General features: G+C 43.0%; 1 protein-coding gene and 1 long non-coding RNA gene across 4 annotated transcripts in view; both read left to right on the forward strand.

The window, feature by feature from the left end:
* LOC105551655 overlaps positions 1-1101 on the forward strand; it is a 3887-nt gene extending 2786 nt beyond the window's left edge. Inside the window, exon 3 of the long non-coding RNA XR_001007890.1 lies at positions 1038-1101. This is a non-coding gene — a long non-coding RNA (uncharacterized LOC105551655). The remainder of the gene's footprint in view (positions 1-1037) is intronic.
* A 5774-nt stretch (positions 1102-6875) lies between these two features.
* The window catches only part of ZNF583 (zinc finger protein 583), a 20508-nt gene continuing 10171 nt past the window's right edge, over positions 6876-17212 (forward strand). The window contains exons 1-4 of one of the 3 annotated variants that reach the window (XM_011996996.1): positions 6876-7002; positions 9585-9683; positions 16231-16357; positions 16615-16710. In XM_011996996.1, coding sequence (XP_011852386.1) covers positions 9675-9683; positions 16231-16357; positions 16615-16710 — 232 coding nt within the window. In that variant the 5' untranslated portion in view covers positions 6876-7002; positions 9585-9674. Of the gene's footprint in view, positions 7003-9584; positions 9684-16218; positions 16358-16614; positions 16711-17212 lie in introns of those variants that run through there. The other 2 variants (XM_011996997.1, XM_011996995.1) reach the window with 2 other exon arrangements.

Below are 17212 nucleotides of genomic sequence, written 5' to 3' on the forward strand. Positions count from 1 at the left end.
GCCAGAGTGCAGTGGCGTAATCTCGGCTCACTGCAAGCTCTGCCTCCTGGGTTCACGCCATTCTCCTGCCTCAGCCTCCCAAGTAGCTGGGACTACAGGTGTTCGCCACCACGTCTGGCTAATTTTTTGTATTTTTAGTAGAGACGGGGTTTCACCATCTTGGCCAGGATGATCTTGATCTCCTGACCTCGCGATCCGCCCACCTCAGCCTCCCAAAGTGCTGGGATTATAGGCGTGAGCCACCGCGCCCGACCTCTGAGGACTTTTTTTAAGAGACAAGGTCTCATTCTGTCACCCAAGCTGGTATGCAGTGGTGTTCCTGGACTGAACCGAGGGCCAGGCTGCTTTTTCTCGCAGCCCAATAACAAGATGTTGATGTAAAAGAAGAGAGTTTTATTTCTGTAACCAGGTACAGGGAGAGGGCCAGAAAAATATTGCCAGACAACTCAAAATTACACAGTTTTCCAGTGCTTATCCACCTTCTAAGCTATATGTCTACATGTAAGTGTGCATTCATCTAAAGATATAAGTGATTAATTTCTTCTCATCTGTAACTAAGGTCTGAGTCTTGGGAACCTTCCTCCAGAGCCTCAGTAATTTTACTTACTCTAGTTGGGTCCAAGTGCCAAAGGTGATTACCCCTACCTTGTCTCCTACTAAGTTATGGAGGTCTGGGGAGTGCCTTTAGACCCTCAGTAAAACTTGTTTAATCCTAAATGGATCCTGGGATGAGGAGTGTGACCATTCCTTCATTACCTTGTCATGCTTCAAATCAGCAACCTTTGTGTTAGGGCACTGGCTCTCTCAGCCTTTAATATTTAACCTAACCACTCAGTCAGTGCTGAAACACTTGTGATGGAGGCCTGCCTGTTCAGCTTTTGTGAGATCTGGCTTGCCACAGTGGCACAAATACGGCTTACTGCAGCCTCAACCTCCTGGGCTTAAGCAGTCCTCCTACCTCAGCCTCCCAAGTAGCTGAGAACACAGGTGCGTGCCACTACACCAGCTAAATTTTTATTTTCTTTTTTTTTTTTAAGAGATGGGGGTCTCACTGTATTGCCCAGGCTGGTCTTGAATTCCTGAGCTCAAGTGATCAGCTTGCCTCAGCCTCCCAAAATGCTGATGATGCTGCGTCGTTGTCTAGGGTAAATACCTGAGGTTCATTGTCTCACGCCAAGGGAATCGAAGACGCGGACACACAAGAAGTGAGTTTAAGAGCAGAGGTTTAATAGGCGAAAGAGAAAAGAGAACAGCTGTAGCTCCTGCAGAGAGAGAAGGGCTCCCAGGTAGGACTTCACGGGGCACGGGGTTTTGTAGACTGGCTTCAGGAGGTGGTGTCTGATTTACATAGGCCCCAAAGATTGGTTGGACCAGGTGTGCCAATCAGAAGCTAGCTGTCCCACCCTAATCTTTTATTATGCAAATGGGGTCCCTACCTGGCCAGGGCCATGCTGTCTGTTCCTTACTGTACACTTCCCTTTTGGTTGACAAAAGGGAAGATGGAGCTGCCATGTTGGACATGCCCGGCCCCCAGGTACCTTTTTCCTATTGGCACAGCTGCCGGCATTCATCCGTGCAAGCTTCCAGCTTGCTTATCTATGTCTGCAGCTTGATTTTTCAGGCTGCTCTTTGTTAGAAATGACTCAGGGGCTGCTTTTCATTAAAAGGAAAACCGTACCGAGGATTTCCTTACCCTCACTATCTGCCTAAATAATTTCTTTTTAACTCCTATGTCACTTGGGATTACAGGCATGAGCCACTGTGCCTGGTAGAGGGTTTTTTGGTCTTTATTCCTCAAGATTTTGCATTTAGATAATTATGTTAAACTTAGGTGTGCTAGGTAGACATATGTCTGCTGATTACCCATTAGGAAGAATGTGGATTCCTACTTAGGGAAAAGGAGTCAGGCTGGTGGGACCAGCGGAAAGCAAAGAGATAAAGCAAATAAGCTATAGATCTGCATTTTCTTCATGGTCCAGGATATATAAACAGAAAAAGGAAGCAGATAAACTATAGGCTTGCTTTTCTTTATGGCCCAGGACATATAGCTCTCCTGAGCAAATCATGAACATAACTCACAAACTCCCTGCTTATCATCAAACGCATGCAAACATTTATCATCAAACACCTTGAGTGACAGAAGAATGCAGGTTAGCTCCCTGCTGCCTTGGCGTTATCCATCAGCCCAGGAACCATCCTATAAAATCTCCAGCAAGCCTTTGTTTCCTTGCAGTCAGCTCCTCTTCTGCTGATTCTGCCTGTCGCTCCCTGATAACACACTTTCATACTGTCTTTAATAAATCTGCCTTTTGCCGGGCGCAGTGGCTCAAGCCTGTAATCCCAGCACTTTGGGAGGCCGAGATGGGCGGATCATGAGGTCAGGAGATCGAGAGCATGCTGGCTAACATGGTGAAACCCCGTCTCTACTAAAAAATACAAAAAATTAGCCGGGCGAGGTGGCGGGTGCCTGTAGTCCCAGCACTCGGAAGCCTGAGGCAGGAGAATGGCGTGAACCCGAGAGGAGGAGCTTGCAGTGAGCTGAGATCCGGCCACTGCACTCCAGCCTGGGTGACAAAGCGAGACTCCGTCTCAAAAAAATAAATAAATAAATAAATAAATAAATAAATAAATAAATAAATCTGCCTTTCTTTACCCACAACTATCTTGGTAAGTTCTTTTACCTGTGCACCACCAGCCCAAATAGTTGCTGCTCATCTGAGACAAAGAATATATGTGGTTTTTAAGCAAATCAAAGTTTACTTAGTGACTCCTACCAAACTTTGTAGAAGGTTCTGCCAAAAGGAGAAGCTTAAGAGATAATGGCTAAAAATAAAAAATGTTACCATCTAGCCTCCTCGGCTAAATGTAACCACTGCCCAAGGAGTTCTTCCTGCGGACTGCATAAAGAAAGACCGTGGCATTGTAGTAGAGAAAGAGGTTAATAGACGTGAGGCTGGCCACGCCACATGGGAAATGGAGTTCGTACTCAAATCATCTCATCCAAAGCTCTTATATCAGAGGTTTTTCAAAGTCAGTTTGGAGGAAGGGGTGAGAGTGGCCAGGTAACAGGTTCTTGCTGCTGATTCGTTGGGCTGGAGATGAAATCATAGGGGGTCAGAGCTCTCCTTGTGTGGGCTGAATTGCTGCTGGGTGGTGCCACGGGAGCTGGGTTGGTTAGTCCAAGTGGAACCATCAGGTCCAGGTGGAGCCATGGGTGTCAGACATGAAAAAACCCGAAAAGATATCTCAAAAGGCCAATCTGAGGTTCTACAGTGGTGATGTTATTTGCAGTAGTAATTGGGGAAGTTGCATATCTTAAAACTTTTGGAATAATGGCTGACAGTTGAATAATGGCACCACCTTAGCAGGACCCATCCTCCTCTCCTCTCAGACGGATGGCTCCCATTCGCCCGTTATTTAGACTATAGTGTAAGTGTGTTCCAAAGTTAGCTCAGTCCTATAGCCCAGGAATAATTAAGGGAAAGGGGTTAGCTCAGTTTACTGTAATAATTTTTCTCACTGATACAGTCTTTGCAAAGGTGGTTTTGTAAAGATGCCTACTCTCTTCACGCATCTGTGAAATGTCGAAAAGACTGCCAAAACCTGGAAGTTTACTGATGCCTTATTTTAAACAAGTCTTGTCTGTCTGGTTTGAAAAAGCGAGGGGAAGATATCAATCATAATTTTGTTCAAGACAGTGAGTTCTAAGTTTCTCTTCAAAGAATCAGTATGTCAGTATGTTCAGTTCTTTGTTCTCCATTTTAAAGTTTAACTTCCTCATTCTCTTCATCTCCTTGCCCCTAGTTTCAGTAAACAACTTCCCTGCCAGTTCTGATCAGTAGTTCACATCTGCTCCTCTGGTCACCTGCTCCATCGTGAGTCACCCCTGGTCACCCGCTCTAACCTAAGTCACCTTTAGTCACCTGTTCCATAACAGTCTTTCCTGCCAAAACTGCTCACCCCACCACTCTGGCTCTTACCGCTGCTATCTTTAATATAGCCCATCAGAATTAGCTTAGACTGTGTGGTCCAACCCTAGCCAATAGGGGAATGACACAGCAGTAGGGGCTACCTACATCAGGGATAAGAACCCCTTCCCCTCCCTTGTTCAGGTGTGCTCTCACCATTGCTCCATCTGCAAGATGTACCCTTCTATAGAAGTAAAATTGCCTTGCTGAGAAAATTTATGTTAGAGTGCTACTTCTTTTGCGGCAGCAAATTTTTTTTTTTTTTTTTTTGAGATGGAGTCTTGCTCTGTCGCCCAGGCTGGAGTGTAGTGGCGCAATCTCAGCTCACTGCAAGCTCTGCCTCCTGGGTTCATGCCATTCTCCTGCCTCAGCCTCCCTAATAGCTGGGACTACAGGCACCTGCCACCACACCTGGCTAATTTTTTGTATTTTTAGTAGAGATGGGGTTTCACTGTGTTAGCCAGGATGGTCTCAATCTCCTGACCTCATGATCTGCCTGCCTCGGCCTCCCGAAGTGCTGGGATTACAGGCATGAGCCACCGCACTCAGCCCGAAAATTTATTTCTAACAATTTCAACACTCAAACACAACCCAACTACAATTTTTGTGGATTGTGTTCCTTTTACTTTTTATTCATAGGAATAGTTTTCCAATGTTGCAGTCATAATGCAATTTCATCAGTTTTGTTCCTCCTTTAAGAAACCTTAACACAAGAAGTATTTTTACATGTTGCTTCATTGCCATGTGATTATTCTTTTAAAAAGTTGTATAGTTTTCAATCGGATAGATGTGAAGGGAAAATAAATCTCAGGACCCTGGCTGGGCATGGTGGCTTATGCCTGTAATCCCAGCACTTTGGGAGGCCAAGGTGGGGGATCACGAGGTCAGGAGATCGAGACCAGCCTGGCCAACATCGTAAAACCCTGTCTCTACTAAATATTAAAAAAAAAAAGAAAAATTAGCCAGGCATGTTAGCGTGTGCCTGTAATCCCAGCTACTTGGGAGACTGAGACGGGAATCGCTTGAACCCGGGAGGCGGAGGTTGCATTGAGCTGAGATAGCAACACTGCACTCCAGCCTGGCAACAGAGCAAGACTCCCTCTCAAAAAAAAAAAAAAGAAGTTTCAGTTAGTATTTGCTGCTATCATAGTTGCATTTTTTTTATTTTCTCAAATAAAATTCCCAGCTTCTATGATGCTCTTTGTCACTGGCAACTTTGGTCAGACAATTAAATGAAACAATTGAAGGGCATAACAGGATTTTGGAAGGGATGGTACAGGATTGGGAGATAGAACTAGAGATAGGAGTTTATAAAATATTTTCAAAAACATTGAAGAATAGGAATAAGAGAGTATGATATTGTGAAATATATATTTGATCTTCCTAGCATAGAACTCCTAAAATCCTTAGAAACTACAAAGTAGGAGTAAAAACTCTTTGTATGCTAATGAGTTGACTGATAGCTGGCATCCCCTACATAGTTTCAGGATGGGGACTGGTTATGGAAAGACCAGGGCATGACTAGAAGGCTGGGACATTCAACCCCACCCACAACCCCAAGGAGGGGAGGGGATTTTAATCAACCATGTCTATGTAATGAAGCCGTAAAACTCCCAAAAGACAGGGTTCGGAGAGCTTCCACATAGCTGAACATGTGGAGGTTCCTGGGTGCAACACCCTTTCTTCTGCACCTCGCCCTATGCATCTCTTCATCTATATCCTTTGTAATATCCTTTATAATAAACCAGTAAACATAAGTGTTTCCTGAGTTCTGTGAGCCACTCTAGCAAAATACTGAATTGCAAAGAGGGGGTGGTGAAAATCCCAATTTGAAGTTGGTGGGGTCAGATGTTCCAGAGACTGGACTTGTGACTAGTGGGAAGGGGGAGGCAGGCTTGGGAACTGAGCCCTCAGCGAATGGTGTCTGACCCATCTCCAAGTAGACAGCGTCGGAATTGAACTGGAGGACACCCAGCTGGTGTTCACTGCAGAACTCATTGAACTCACTGCTTGCTTGGTATGCGGGTGCTTGGTATGTGTGGGAAACTCCCCCATATTTGGTCAGAGAAGTCTTGTTATGATTAGTTCTCGAGATAATAGGAAAAAAAATGCACCTTTTGTTTTTTCCACTGATTCAGAGGGCATAACTGAAGGAAGGAAGAACTGAAAGAATGGTCTTAACACTCTGCTTCGCTTTTCTTCATAACACGCATTACTTCCCAGTATGCATCAGTGTCCTTTATTATTAATATTTCCTATTGAATTCTTCCCGCATTAGAACGCTGCTTCATGAAGTGGGGATTTTGTCTGATTGTTCACCGCCGTGTGCCCAGGGCCTACGACAGTGCCCGACACAGTAGGCGCTCAATAAATGGTGAATGAAAAACAGGGTAAGGCGGAGAGAGAAGAAACAGAAAGGGAAAGGAAAGAGAAAGCCCGGGCTGCCAGACAGCTTAATCACCCGTACGTCCTACCGGGCTCCTCTCCAGCTGGCTCTGGCCACACACTGGTCCTCCAGGCTCCCTTTTCTCAGCGCTGGGCTCACAGCCCCACACCGAGCGCTTGAGCGCGGACGCGGCTACTGCGCGTGCGCGTCACCGCGCTAGCGCCCCGGCCTGGCAGCCTTTGGGGACCCGAGCCAGCTGCGCCTGCGCAGTCAGAGCGGGTCCTCCCAGGCCTCAGGTGGAACGGGTGGATGAACGGGCGGTCGAATGGCCTGAGAGGGTTCAGCTGGTCCGAGTGGAGTTCTGAAGGCCAGCGGAGGTGGGCTTACTAGGGAAGGCGGCGCAGCAGAAACTACCCGCAACGAGCGGCGAGACCTGCGGCCGCCAGGGACCCTCGGCCACCATCCCAGCATCCTCTGCGCCGCGCCGGCCCTGGACTTCATTTCCCAGCGGCCCCTGCAGCCTGTCCTAGCGCTGCGGCGCCTTTGTGAGCGCGGCCGGCGGCCAGGATCGAGCCCTGGCCCGGGCCCTGGCCCAGCCCCGGCCTCCAAGGACCGCGCGAAGGAAGTACCCACCGGAGGGAGGAGGCGGTGAGGAGCGCGGGATGGAGCTGACGCCGAGAGCGGCCATGCCACCATGTGTGGGACCGTGTGTGACAGTGTGTGAAAATGTTGTGACATTAAGGAACCGTGTGTGACAATGTGTTTGACAGTGTGGAACCGTGTGTGAGACTGTGTGACTGTGTGAGAATGTGTGTGAGACCGTGTGTGAATATGTGTGTCAGTGTGAGACCATGTGGGACAAATGTGGGATTGTGTGTGACAGTGTGAGACTGGGTGTGAGAATGTGTGTGACAGTATGAGACCGTTGCCCCTGTATGTGCGGGAGCCTTTGACAGTATATGGGACCGTGTGGGATGTGTTTAAGACCACATCACCATGTGTGAGACTGATTGGGAGTGTGTGACAGTGTTAAACTGTCACTATGTGTAGACCGTGTGTGAACAGTGTGTAAGACCATGTCACTGTGTGTGTGACCTGTGTGTGCAGGATAATGTAAGACCATGTGACAGTGTGTGTGACTTTGTGAACAGAGTTTGACCATGTGTATAGGATCACGTGAGACTGTGACAGTATGTGAGGCCATGTCACCATGTGTGAGGCTATGTGTGGTTGTGTACGGTATGTGGCTGTTGATGTGGGACCACGTGAAACTGCGACTGAGAATTTGTGTGACAGTGTGTGAGACTGTCACTGTATGTGAAACTATGTGAACAGAGTTCGTGTTGTTGGACTAAGATTATATGTGACAGTGAAATTGTGCATGACTGTGTGTGATTATGTGAGACTGAGGGAGATTGTGTGACTTAGCACTGTGTGTCATTCCGACAGTGAGTGTGACAGTGTGACTCAGAATGGCCTTATATGACCCATTGTGAGAGCATGGCGGGCTACAATGTGGGGGCATGTCCATAGGTTGCCAGGGGAGGTGCCAGAGTGACAAACTGTGTGGTTTGTTGTCTGTTATTTGTGTGGGCAGGAAGCTATGTGGGTGCTTGGAGATGCTGGTGTTCTCTGGGGTTTGGGAGACTGCTGTTGTGGTGGAGAGACAGAGAGATGGAGATGAAGGGGAGAAGATGGAAAAAGGGAGAGGGGAAGAGAGCTGGAAAGGGAGAGACAGACAGGAGCCTCAGACTTAAGCCTGAAAACACTGGCTGCTTGTCCTCTGGCACAGTAGTTTTTCCATCCCTCTCAGTCTCTGGGGGCATGTGAGGAATTTAACAGGAAAAAGGAATGGGAGACCTACCATGTGCTATTTATGAAAATAAATGACAGAAAGATGAAAATTTATTTAAGAAAGGATGTACCAAGCACTGTGCTCAATGCTTTATGTAGATCATTTCAGAAACCTCCCAACAATTGATAGGGAATAGTTACCGTTTCACTGATAGGGAAACAGGTTTGCAGTGGTTACCTAACTTGCCAGAGGTTGTAGAGGTAGCATGTCGTGGTTTGGCTGTTTGAGACCAAGTGTTCTGATCCTTAAGCCTAGTCATTCTTACCACTAAGTTATGCTGCTTCTTAGGTAATAGCTTTATTCTTCAAGACAGTGAGGTCTGGTGGATAAGAATTAATGATAAGGGTTTGGATGACTGTTCATGCATAGCCTGCCCCTCCTTCCCTCTCTCCTTCTTTCTCTCTGAGGAGATTGCCCAGAAAAGTCAAGAGATTAGTTTTCAATTGTGGGTTGTCATAAGCCAGGACCTGACGCAGGCCTTCTTGACTCTTTGATCGAGTGTCCACCACACCACATGGACCCTCTGATGCTCACTCTGTGTATAGAGATGCTTTCTCTGAGAAATTTTATTTTGTAGCTTTATCTCTCATCCTTGCAGAAAGGGTGGGAACATATTTCCTTTCAACATCATGATCGGGTGGAAAGAATTAAAAGTTAGACCTGGTTTCCAGTTTGGCTTAATTCATTATTACCATGATGCCTTGAATAATTAATTACTCCGATGAAGAGCCTTCGTGTGTGAAAGAGAGGGAAATCCTTGCTTGGTAATGCCATTGTGTAATTGCTGTTTTTGTTTTAAATTATAAAAGGGAAGGTAACTTAAGCACAGAACATGGTTTTTTTTTTGTTTGTTTGTTTTTGTTTTTTTTTTTTTGAGACAGAGTATCGCTCTGTTGCCCAGACTGGAGTGCAGTGGCGTGATCTTGGCTCACTGCAAGCTCCGCTTCCCGGGTTCATGCCATTCTCCTGCCTCAGCCTCCCGAGTAGCTGGGACTACAGGCGCCCACCACCACACCCGGCTAATTTTTTGTATTTTTTAATAGAGACTGGGTTTCACCATGTTAGCCAGGATGGTCTCGATCTCCTGGCCTCATGTCTCGATCTCCTGACCTCGTGATCCGCCGCCTCAGCCTCCCAAAGTGCTGGGATTACAGGCGTGAGCCATCGCACCTGGCCCATATGTTGTATTCTTAAGATCCAAAGCATGTGGGCAAAAGAATTGTAAATTTAGATATAAATGACTTGCTCAGTGATATCTCTAATTTACTCCTGAGGTTGGGGAAAGAAGGAGAAAGAGAAGGGAAGATTTCTAGGCTGATGATACTGAGAGCTGCAGGGCAGGCCTGGCATTTTATGGTTTTTTTTCCTTCTCCAGCTCTACTTTCTCAGGATACCATCCCTCTCCTGGAGAGGAGTCTGAAGGAGTAGGACAGAAGAACTGTCAAATTCTGGAATCCTTAAAGCCATGTCCAAGGTAAGGAAGCATTTCTTCTCTCTTCCCTAAAATGCCATCTTATTTTTTAGGTTATATGAACATTTTGTTTTTCTTCCAAAATACTCCAACCTAACAAGGTTCCATTCATCCAGTGACTCGTTCCTCATATCTTGCTTTCCAGTAAAAGTCCCCAAAAGCTTAGTCATCTTTTTTTCCACAGCCAGCATTTTTATCTTCACTCAAGAAATAGTTCGGCACCTCCTCTGGGTTTAGTGTCAGTTAGAAGCTCTCAAGATGCAAAAATACACTCACTGGTATATGAAAACCTTCATTGTAGTAAGTTGATTCATTGAGATTGAGGTGTATGTTCAGATGTAACCACTAGCATAAATAAAGCTTTTCCACAGACCTAGGTTTGAAAAGAAGGCGAGACAGGAGGGTTGTCAGGTGGTCTTAGTCACAGAACAGGGCAGAGTCTCTTGCTCAAAGTGATTTTGAGGAGCGAGATGTGTTGAGTCTTGAATATTAAAGTGTGGGTCAGCTAGGGCAGGGATTTTTCCAAGCACTCTGTGGGCTTTAAAGAATAGTATTCCAGGGAATAATGAGGTACCATTTTAGGGACATTCTCAGTGTCCACAGCTGTGTTATTCTAGGTCATCCAGTTAAGTGGAATTAATATGTAAAAAATAGAACTTTTTTTGAAAAAGAGTAATGGGAGAGCACTTAAATCTACATTAAAATAAAAGCTGTGTATATCTATAATAATGAAAACAGTAGATAGTGTGGAATGGAGCCAGAAGAAACATATAATGTTAAGAAACAAATCCAAGTATAAGAATTCCATAAGAATGGAAATACTCATTCACTGAACATATAGTTATTAAAGACCTTATGCTAAGTGCTGTGATAAATAAAAATAGGCCCTGTCTTTGTCTTCATAGAATTTAATGTATACTAGTTTAATTATATGATGTACTGATGTTATTTTAAATCAATAGGGAAGGGATAGAATATTCATTTAGTAAAAAAAAAAATTTCTCTACACATAGATAAAAATACGTAGAGGATAAATACATTATATAGGTTATGTATAAAAAAACACAAACCTCTAGGTTAAAATATAGAGAATGGAGAAAGAGTAAGGTGAGGCAGATGCAGAAATCAGCTAGTACAGCACTGTCCAATAGAACTTTCTGTGATGATTGACAGTAGAAATGTTCTATATCTACAGTGTTTAATATAGAAGCCACTAGCCAGATGTGGCTACAAAGACTTGTATATACTAGCATGACTGAGAAACTGAATTTTTAAATGTTACTTGATTTAAATTTAGCCATATGTAGCTAGTAGCTAGTGTATTAGACAGCACAGTCTTAGGCTTATAAAACAGTAAAGCCGGGAAGATAATTACGGGTAATCTTGTCCAAGTTTCCCATTCTACAGATGAAGAAAAAGAGGCCAGGGGAAGAGAGTGACATGTCCACGTAACCAGTTAGTAACTGAGTCAGATGTAAGAAGTTGTAATATACATTGAGGGTCAGTAACGTCGATGATGGTGAGTGATGATATTAAGAGGGTGGTGGAAGATGATGAAGGACACTGTAGCGAGACTGTGATGGGGCTCATTATATGCCCGGAACCTTTATTGCCTTCCTGTCTTCCTTGGAATGAAATCCAGTATCCTAACCATGGCCTATAAGGCCCTTTGTGCTTCAGCTCCTGGCTTTCCTAGACCTCATTTTCTACAAATATTTACCTCTCTTCATTTTAATGACAGTAGTGAATTTGCTGTCTCTCAGACTTACTCTGCTTTTTCTTGTCTCTGGACTTTTGCATTTGCTCCCCCATGCCCCTACATGTTGACATAGCTTGCCCTCCCATTTCACTCAGATTATTGTTCAAACCTTACCTCTTCGTTTAGACTTACCTTGACCATATCATCTACAATAAACACCCTATCACTCTTAATCACCCTTTACCTTCTTTTGTTTTTTGTCCCATGTCACTACCTGACATGTATGACCTTACGTTTAATGTTTTTCTCCTTTGTTAGAATATTAAGAGGAGAAACTTTGTTTTGTTCACCTTTGTATTCCTGACTCTTAGAAGAGTGCCCGGTTGGTAATAGGCATTCAGATGAATTCCTCATCTGTGAGTGAGACCAGGATAGCTAGAGCTAGACACCTCTTGTTTCCTGCTACTGATTTGGTAACAGAAGAAAGAAAAAGCTGAAAGTGTGATGTATAGAATAGATGGAATCCATTAGCCCAAATGCTGTTTCCAGGACCCCTCCCCAGACCTCCTGAATCATGGTCTCTTGGTGGCACCTAAGAAAACACATTTTTATTGGGTTTCCCGGGATTATTATTATTTTTTTTTGAGATGGGGTCTCACTGTGTTGCCCAGACTGGTTCTGAACTTCTGGCCTCCAGTTATCTTCCTGCCTCAGCCTCCCAAGTAGCCCAGTAGCTGGATTACAGGTATCCAGGATGATTTTAATGCATGGCTTTTGAGAACCTCTGCCTTTAAAGATTATATTTAAAGTATGCCTCTTGTAAGCAGCATGTAATTGACTAGTTTTAAAAAGGCTAGCCTGATCATCTTAATCTTTTAGTGTTTATTACATATTTAATATAATACTTGTAGATATGTTTTTAAAACTACTGTATTTCTGTTTGTTTTCCATTTATCCCATCTGTTCTTTTTTCCTTTGTTTCTCCTGAACAGGATGAGATGCCTACGGTGATTTAACTCCACAGTATTATTATTGCTCTATTTATAGTTACTGCTTTAGAACTCTTAATTTATTCCTGTGTTTTCATGCTTCCATTTTCCTTCTGTTTTACTTCTACCTGAAGAACTCTTTGAGGATGTCTTTGAGTGCAAGGCAACACTTTACTCCCACCCTTAATTGTTTTTTTTCACTTCAAAAACGATTTGACCATATTGCTGCTGGGTCAAAATAGTGTAATTAAAAATTTTTTTGAGGTTAAGTAATTTTGTGAAATCCTGGTCTCAATGGAGAGAATGACGTCTATGAATCAATTAAAAAAAAATAATTCAAGACCTATGCAACATCATAGTAAAAAATTAAGATTTACCCAGCCGGGTGCGGTGGCTCACGCCTGTAATCTCAGCACGTTGAGGGGCCGAGGCGGGTGGATCATCTGAGGTCAGGAGTTCGAGACCAGCCTGGCCAACATGGTGAAACCCCATCTCTACTCAAAATACAAAAATATTAGCTGGGCATGGTGGTAGGTGCCTGTAATCCCAGCTACTTGGGAAACTGAGGCAGGAGAATTGCTTGAACATGGGAGGTGGAGTTTGCAGTGAGCCGAGATCATGCCACTGCACTCCAGCCTGGGTGACGAGGGCAGAAAACTCCGTCTCAAAAAAAAAAAGAAAAAATTAAGATTTACCCAACTGAAAATAAGCATGAGGGTTAGTAAGTAAGACAGGGCATAATTGTACTATATAATATTATTTAGCCAATAATTGACATTATCGGTAAGTGAAATATATACATAATCATAGACATCAGTATAAGGAACTGTTTGAACAGATTATACTAACTGTAAATTATAATTGCTTTTAGGAGGTCAAGTGACACGGGAGTAGGCATGGGGGTGAAAGACTTCCAATCCTAGCACTTTGGGAGGCCAAGGCAGGAGGATCTCTTGAGCCCAGGAGTTTGAGACCAGCCTGGGCAACATAGTGAGACATCATCTGTACCAAAAATTTAAAAAATTACCTGGGTCTGGTGATGAGTGCCTGTGGTCCCAGCTGCTTGAGAGGCCGAGGTTGGGAGAATCATTCAAGCCTTACAAGTTGAGACTGCAATCAGCCATGATTGTAACACTGCACTCCAGCCTGGGCGACAGAGCAAGATCCTGTCTCCTAAAAAATAAAATTAAAAAAAAAAGGAGTGGGGGGAAATCACTGAGGGTAGAAATACTGGAGAGTATATTTTTAAGTTTCTTTAATGATAGTAATTTTTAAATTAAATCAAAATAATTATAAAAAGCATTTGCAAGGTATTCATGGTCTCATTGGCTGAGAGGAAAATGTCAGATAATTAAAACACAGAATGCATTAGTTCATGTGTGCAGCTAAAAAATGTCTCTTGAGGACTTTGTGTAGCAAAAGCTTCTTCATTAATGTCTGCACAATAAATGATGTGTGTGGAACACTTTCCTGCCCATAATTTTAAAGAGTTTGTATTGAAGTGTTTGAGTTACAGTAGAATTGATGAATAGCAGTGCCCAGGCCTATCCAGCACAAGTTTTACTTTTTAGACCTGATTCACATTCCTTTCCTTTTTTGAAGTGACAAGTCACTTCCTTAGATATCCTTGGATTAAGAAGTGTTTCAGAAATGGAAGCTTTTTAAACAGCTGATGCATGTAATTGATGTTTCTTGGAGCCATACTTTTGCTTTCTTTATAGATAACCTCCTTAACATTTTTGTGCATCGTTCTGACAGTAACAGTTAACATTGACTCTTTTTTTTTCCATTAAAAAGGTTTCTAAATAAAATCACTGATGTATTTGAGTATTTCTTCAACAGGAGCATTACTCTGCAAAGAGTCATACAAGGGTAGGGGTGATGTTCATATTTGACAACCAACAAGGCAAAGGCACACAGCAGAACATATCTTAGCTGGGATCCTGGCGTTTGCTGCCATGCTGGGCATTAATCTTCAGTTGCTGAATTCCTTATGGAGAAATCTGGTCACTAGCAGCACTCAGTGCAGTAGCTGTTTACCAGTGAGTGTGGCAATATTTCAGTATTTAAGGAATCAGCATAGCTGCTCAGGTGTGTACCATTGAATCCCATCTCTATGTCAGCCCAGCTTAAGAACAGGCTTTGCTCTGTGACATGTGAAAACCAAGATGCATATGCCTAACCATACAGCAAGCCCTGGTAAGTCTTGAGCTGATTTATCTTGTTAGGAAGAAGACCCATTTTTAATTTTTAGGGAGCGAACTAGGTCTCGTTCCATGTTATCTTCAAGATCCTTACTTCAACATGCAGTAGTAGTATTTGGGAGCTGTACTGTAACATTTTAAAAACTCTCTTGCTCATCAAACAGGCACAGTTGTGTATGTTCCTCTAGTGAGAGCGGTGGGTATTTTTTGATGCATTTCATTATCAGACTTGGAGACGTTCACTATTTCAGTAAATTAATAGTGCTTAAATTATATTATTTTGTCTCTTATGTAGCATATTTATAAGTTACCAACTATCTTTACAACTTAGTGGGGTTATCAAGAGCTGTTAGGCAATCATTTGTTGCCTCTTCCACACAGTCTCAGGAAAATTTTTATTTCCAACGGAAATTTGTCCTATATTGAAATAACTTTTATTGTACTTCTTTGATTCCTTCTTATCAAGTACTGATTATACAGATTCAAACATTTATTATAATAGTACTCTTCTTCTCAAGACATTAGAAGTCACAGTCTTGGAGATCAACTTCATTTTATCTGTAACAAATTTTTTCTTGTTTTGATTGAGATACCTTTTTGTTTGTTTGTCTTTAGAAACAGGGTCTCACTATATTGCCCAGGCTGGACTCAAGCATCCCAGGCAATCCTCCTGCCTCAGCCTCTTGAGTACCTGGGACTTTAGACATGCACCACCACCTCTGGCCTGATTCAGATACCTTTTGTGACATCAAGCTGCTGTTCATCTAAACCATATGCCTTCCGTTCATTTAAACCATCTACAGGGGAGGAATTTGTGTAAAACAAATGTTTAAAGTACAACACACACAAGACCTAGGTTGTCATTATAAAATGTGTACTATGAAATGTAAAAAATATGTGAGATACCTGAGGTCATCAGTGAGATGAAATGCATCACTTTGACAGCTGATTAGCTAATGTTATCTTTGCCACCAAGCACAAATTCAGTGGCATACTTCCCCACACATTAGGTAATCTGTCACTCAGCTTCTTGATTGCTCTCTGTTATGGTATACATTTAAGCCATATTTTTGCAAGTCAGTATACAACTTTGTTTACTGTTTCTATTACGTATATTTAATTTCAGAAAGTCAATATTGTAAGCATCAAACATATTTATATGTATTTTTATACAACCCTATTGATGTCTCTGGAACGTTGACCATTTCATTGTATTGAGTTTGGAAAAATGCCAGGTTCAGCCATATACACGTTATAAAGCTTAACTCAGCCTGTTTCCTCCTTGAAGCTCTTTACTTCCCCAGTGTATCTGATTTTCCAATATTGAGAAATAACTCTGGCATTTAATATGAATAACATATTTTATACTCGATTTACAGTGTTCTGTTATTTTCCAATTTGGTGTGTGTTATAAATCCTTTTCTCCAACAGGATTATCTCTCAAATTGTATACTTTCCATGACAGAATATCCAAACAAAGCACAAAGAAGTCATCTAGTAATTACCTGACACGTGTTGCCTAGAACCTAAGATACTGTCAGAAAGTTTTGCTATGTGCAATATTTCTCTCTCAAAGTATAGACAATTTAACTTTTTAACCTAGGCTCATGTGAGGATATGAACACTCTTTGAGCAAGAGTGTGTTTATGTCATTTCAGGATTTGGTGACATTTGGGGATGTGGCTGTAAATTTCTCTCAAGAGGAATGGGAATGGCTGAACCCCGCTCAGAGGAATTTGTACAGGAAAGTGATGTTGGAGAACTACAGGAGCTTGGTATCACTGGGTAAGGACGTCTCCTGTAATTCAGAATCTGTACATGGGACTGAGCTCCAGTGTAATGTTGGGAAACCTCTGATGTCCTTCACTAAATTTCCCTTTCTTGTGCTTCCCAAAATAGGTTGAATTTGTAGAACTGGCAGCTTCATCTTCCCCATTCTTATTCCTCAGCTCCCTCCCATTATGCTCCCACCTTCTTGATGATGCAGAAACTTGATCTTACTTATATACCTGCCTAATTCCCCTTTTATTTTTTGTAAGCAGGAGTTTCTGTTTCTAAGCCAGATGTGATCTCATTATTGGAGCAAGGAAAAGAGCCCTGGATGGTGAAGAAAGAGGGAACAAGAGGCACATGCCCTGGTGAGTAAGAGAGAAATAGGGAGATAGAAGACATTGCCAGGAAAAACTCAGCAGTTCTGAAAGATTTCAGTTCATCATTGATGTTTCCTGGGTAGCTTTTCTTAAAGATTCGAAGTCTGGGAAGAAATATTGAGGCATCTTTAGCATGAGCTCCTCAATATGTTCTCTCTGTTTATATTCTCTCACAAGTTATGGTCTTCTCTGACAGTAATCTTCTCTGATAACCCATTTTCCTATTGTTGGATCCAAATGTCACAGCATCTCCTTGTCCTTGCCTTTTAGTTTTATACAGGTTGCTTTGTTTCATTTTTTAAAAATCCAGGTGCCTGTAATCCCGGCTTTTTGGGAAACCAAGGTGGGTGGATCACTTGAGCCCAGGCGTTCGAGACCAGCCTGGGCAACATGGTAAAACTAAAAATACACACACACAAAAAATCAGCCAGGCCTGGTGGCATGCGCCTGTAATATCTACGTGGGAGGCTGAGGTGGGAGGATCACCTGA

Source organism: Mandrillus leucophaeus, unplaced genomic scaffold (genome assembly GCF_000951045.1).
Source record: "Mandrillus leucophaeus isolate KB7577 unplaced genomic scaffold, Mleu.le_1.0 Scaffold53, whole genome shotgun sequence".
Classification (NCBI taxonomy): Eukaryota; Metazoa; Chordata; class Mammalia; order Primates; family Cercopithecidae; genus Mandrillus; species Mandrillus leucophaeus.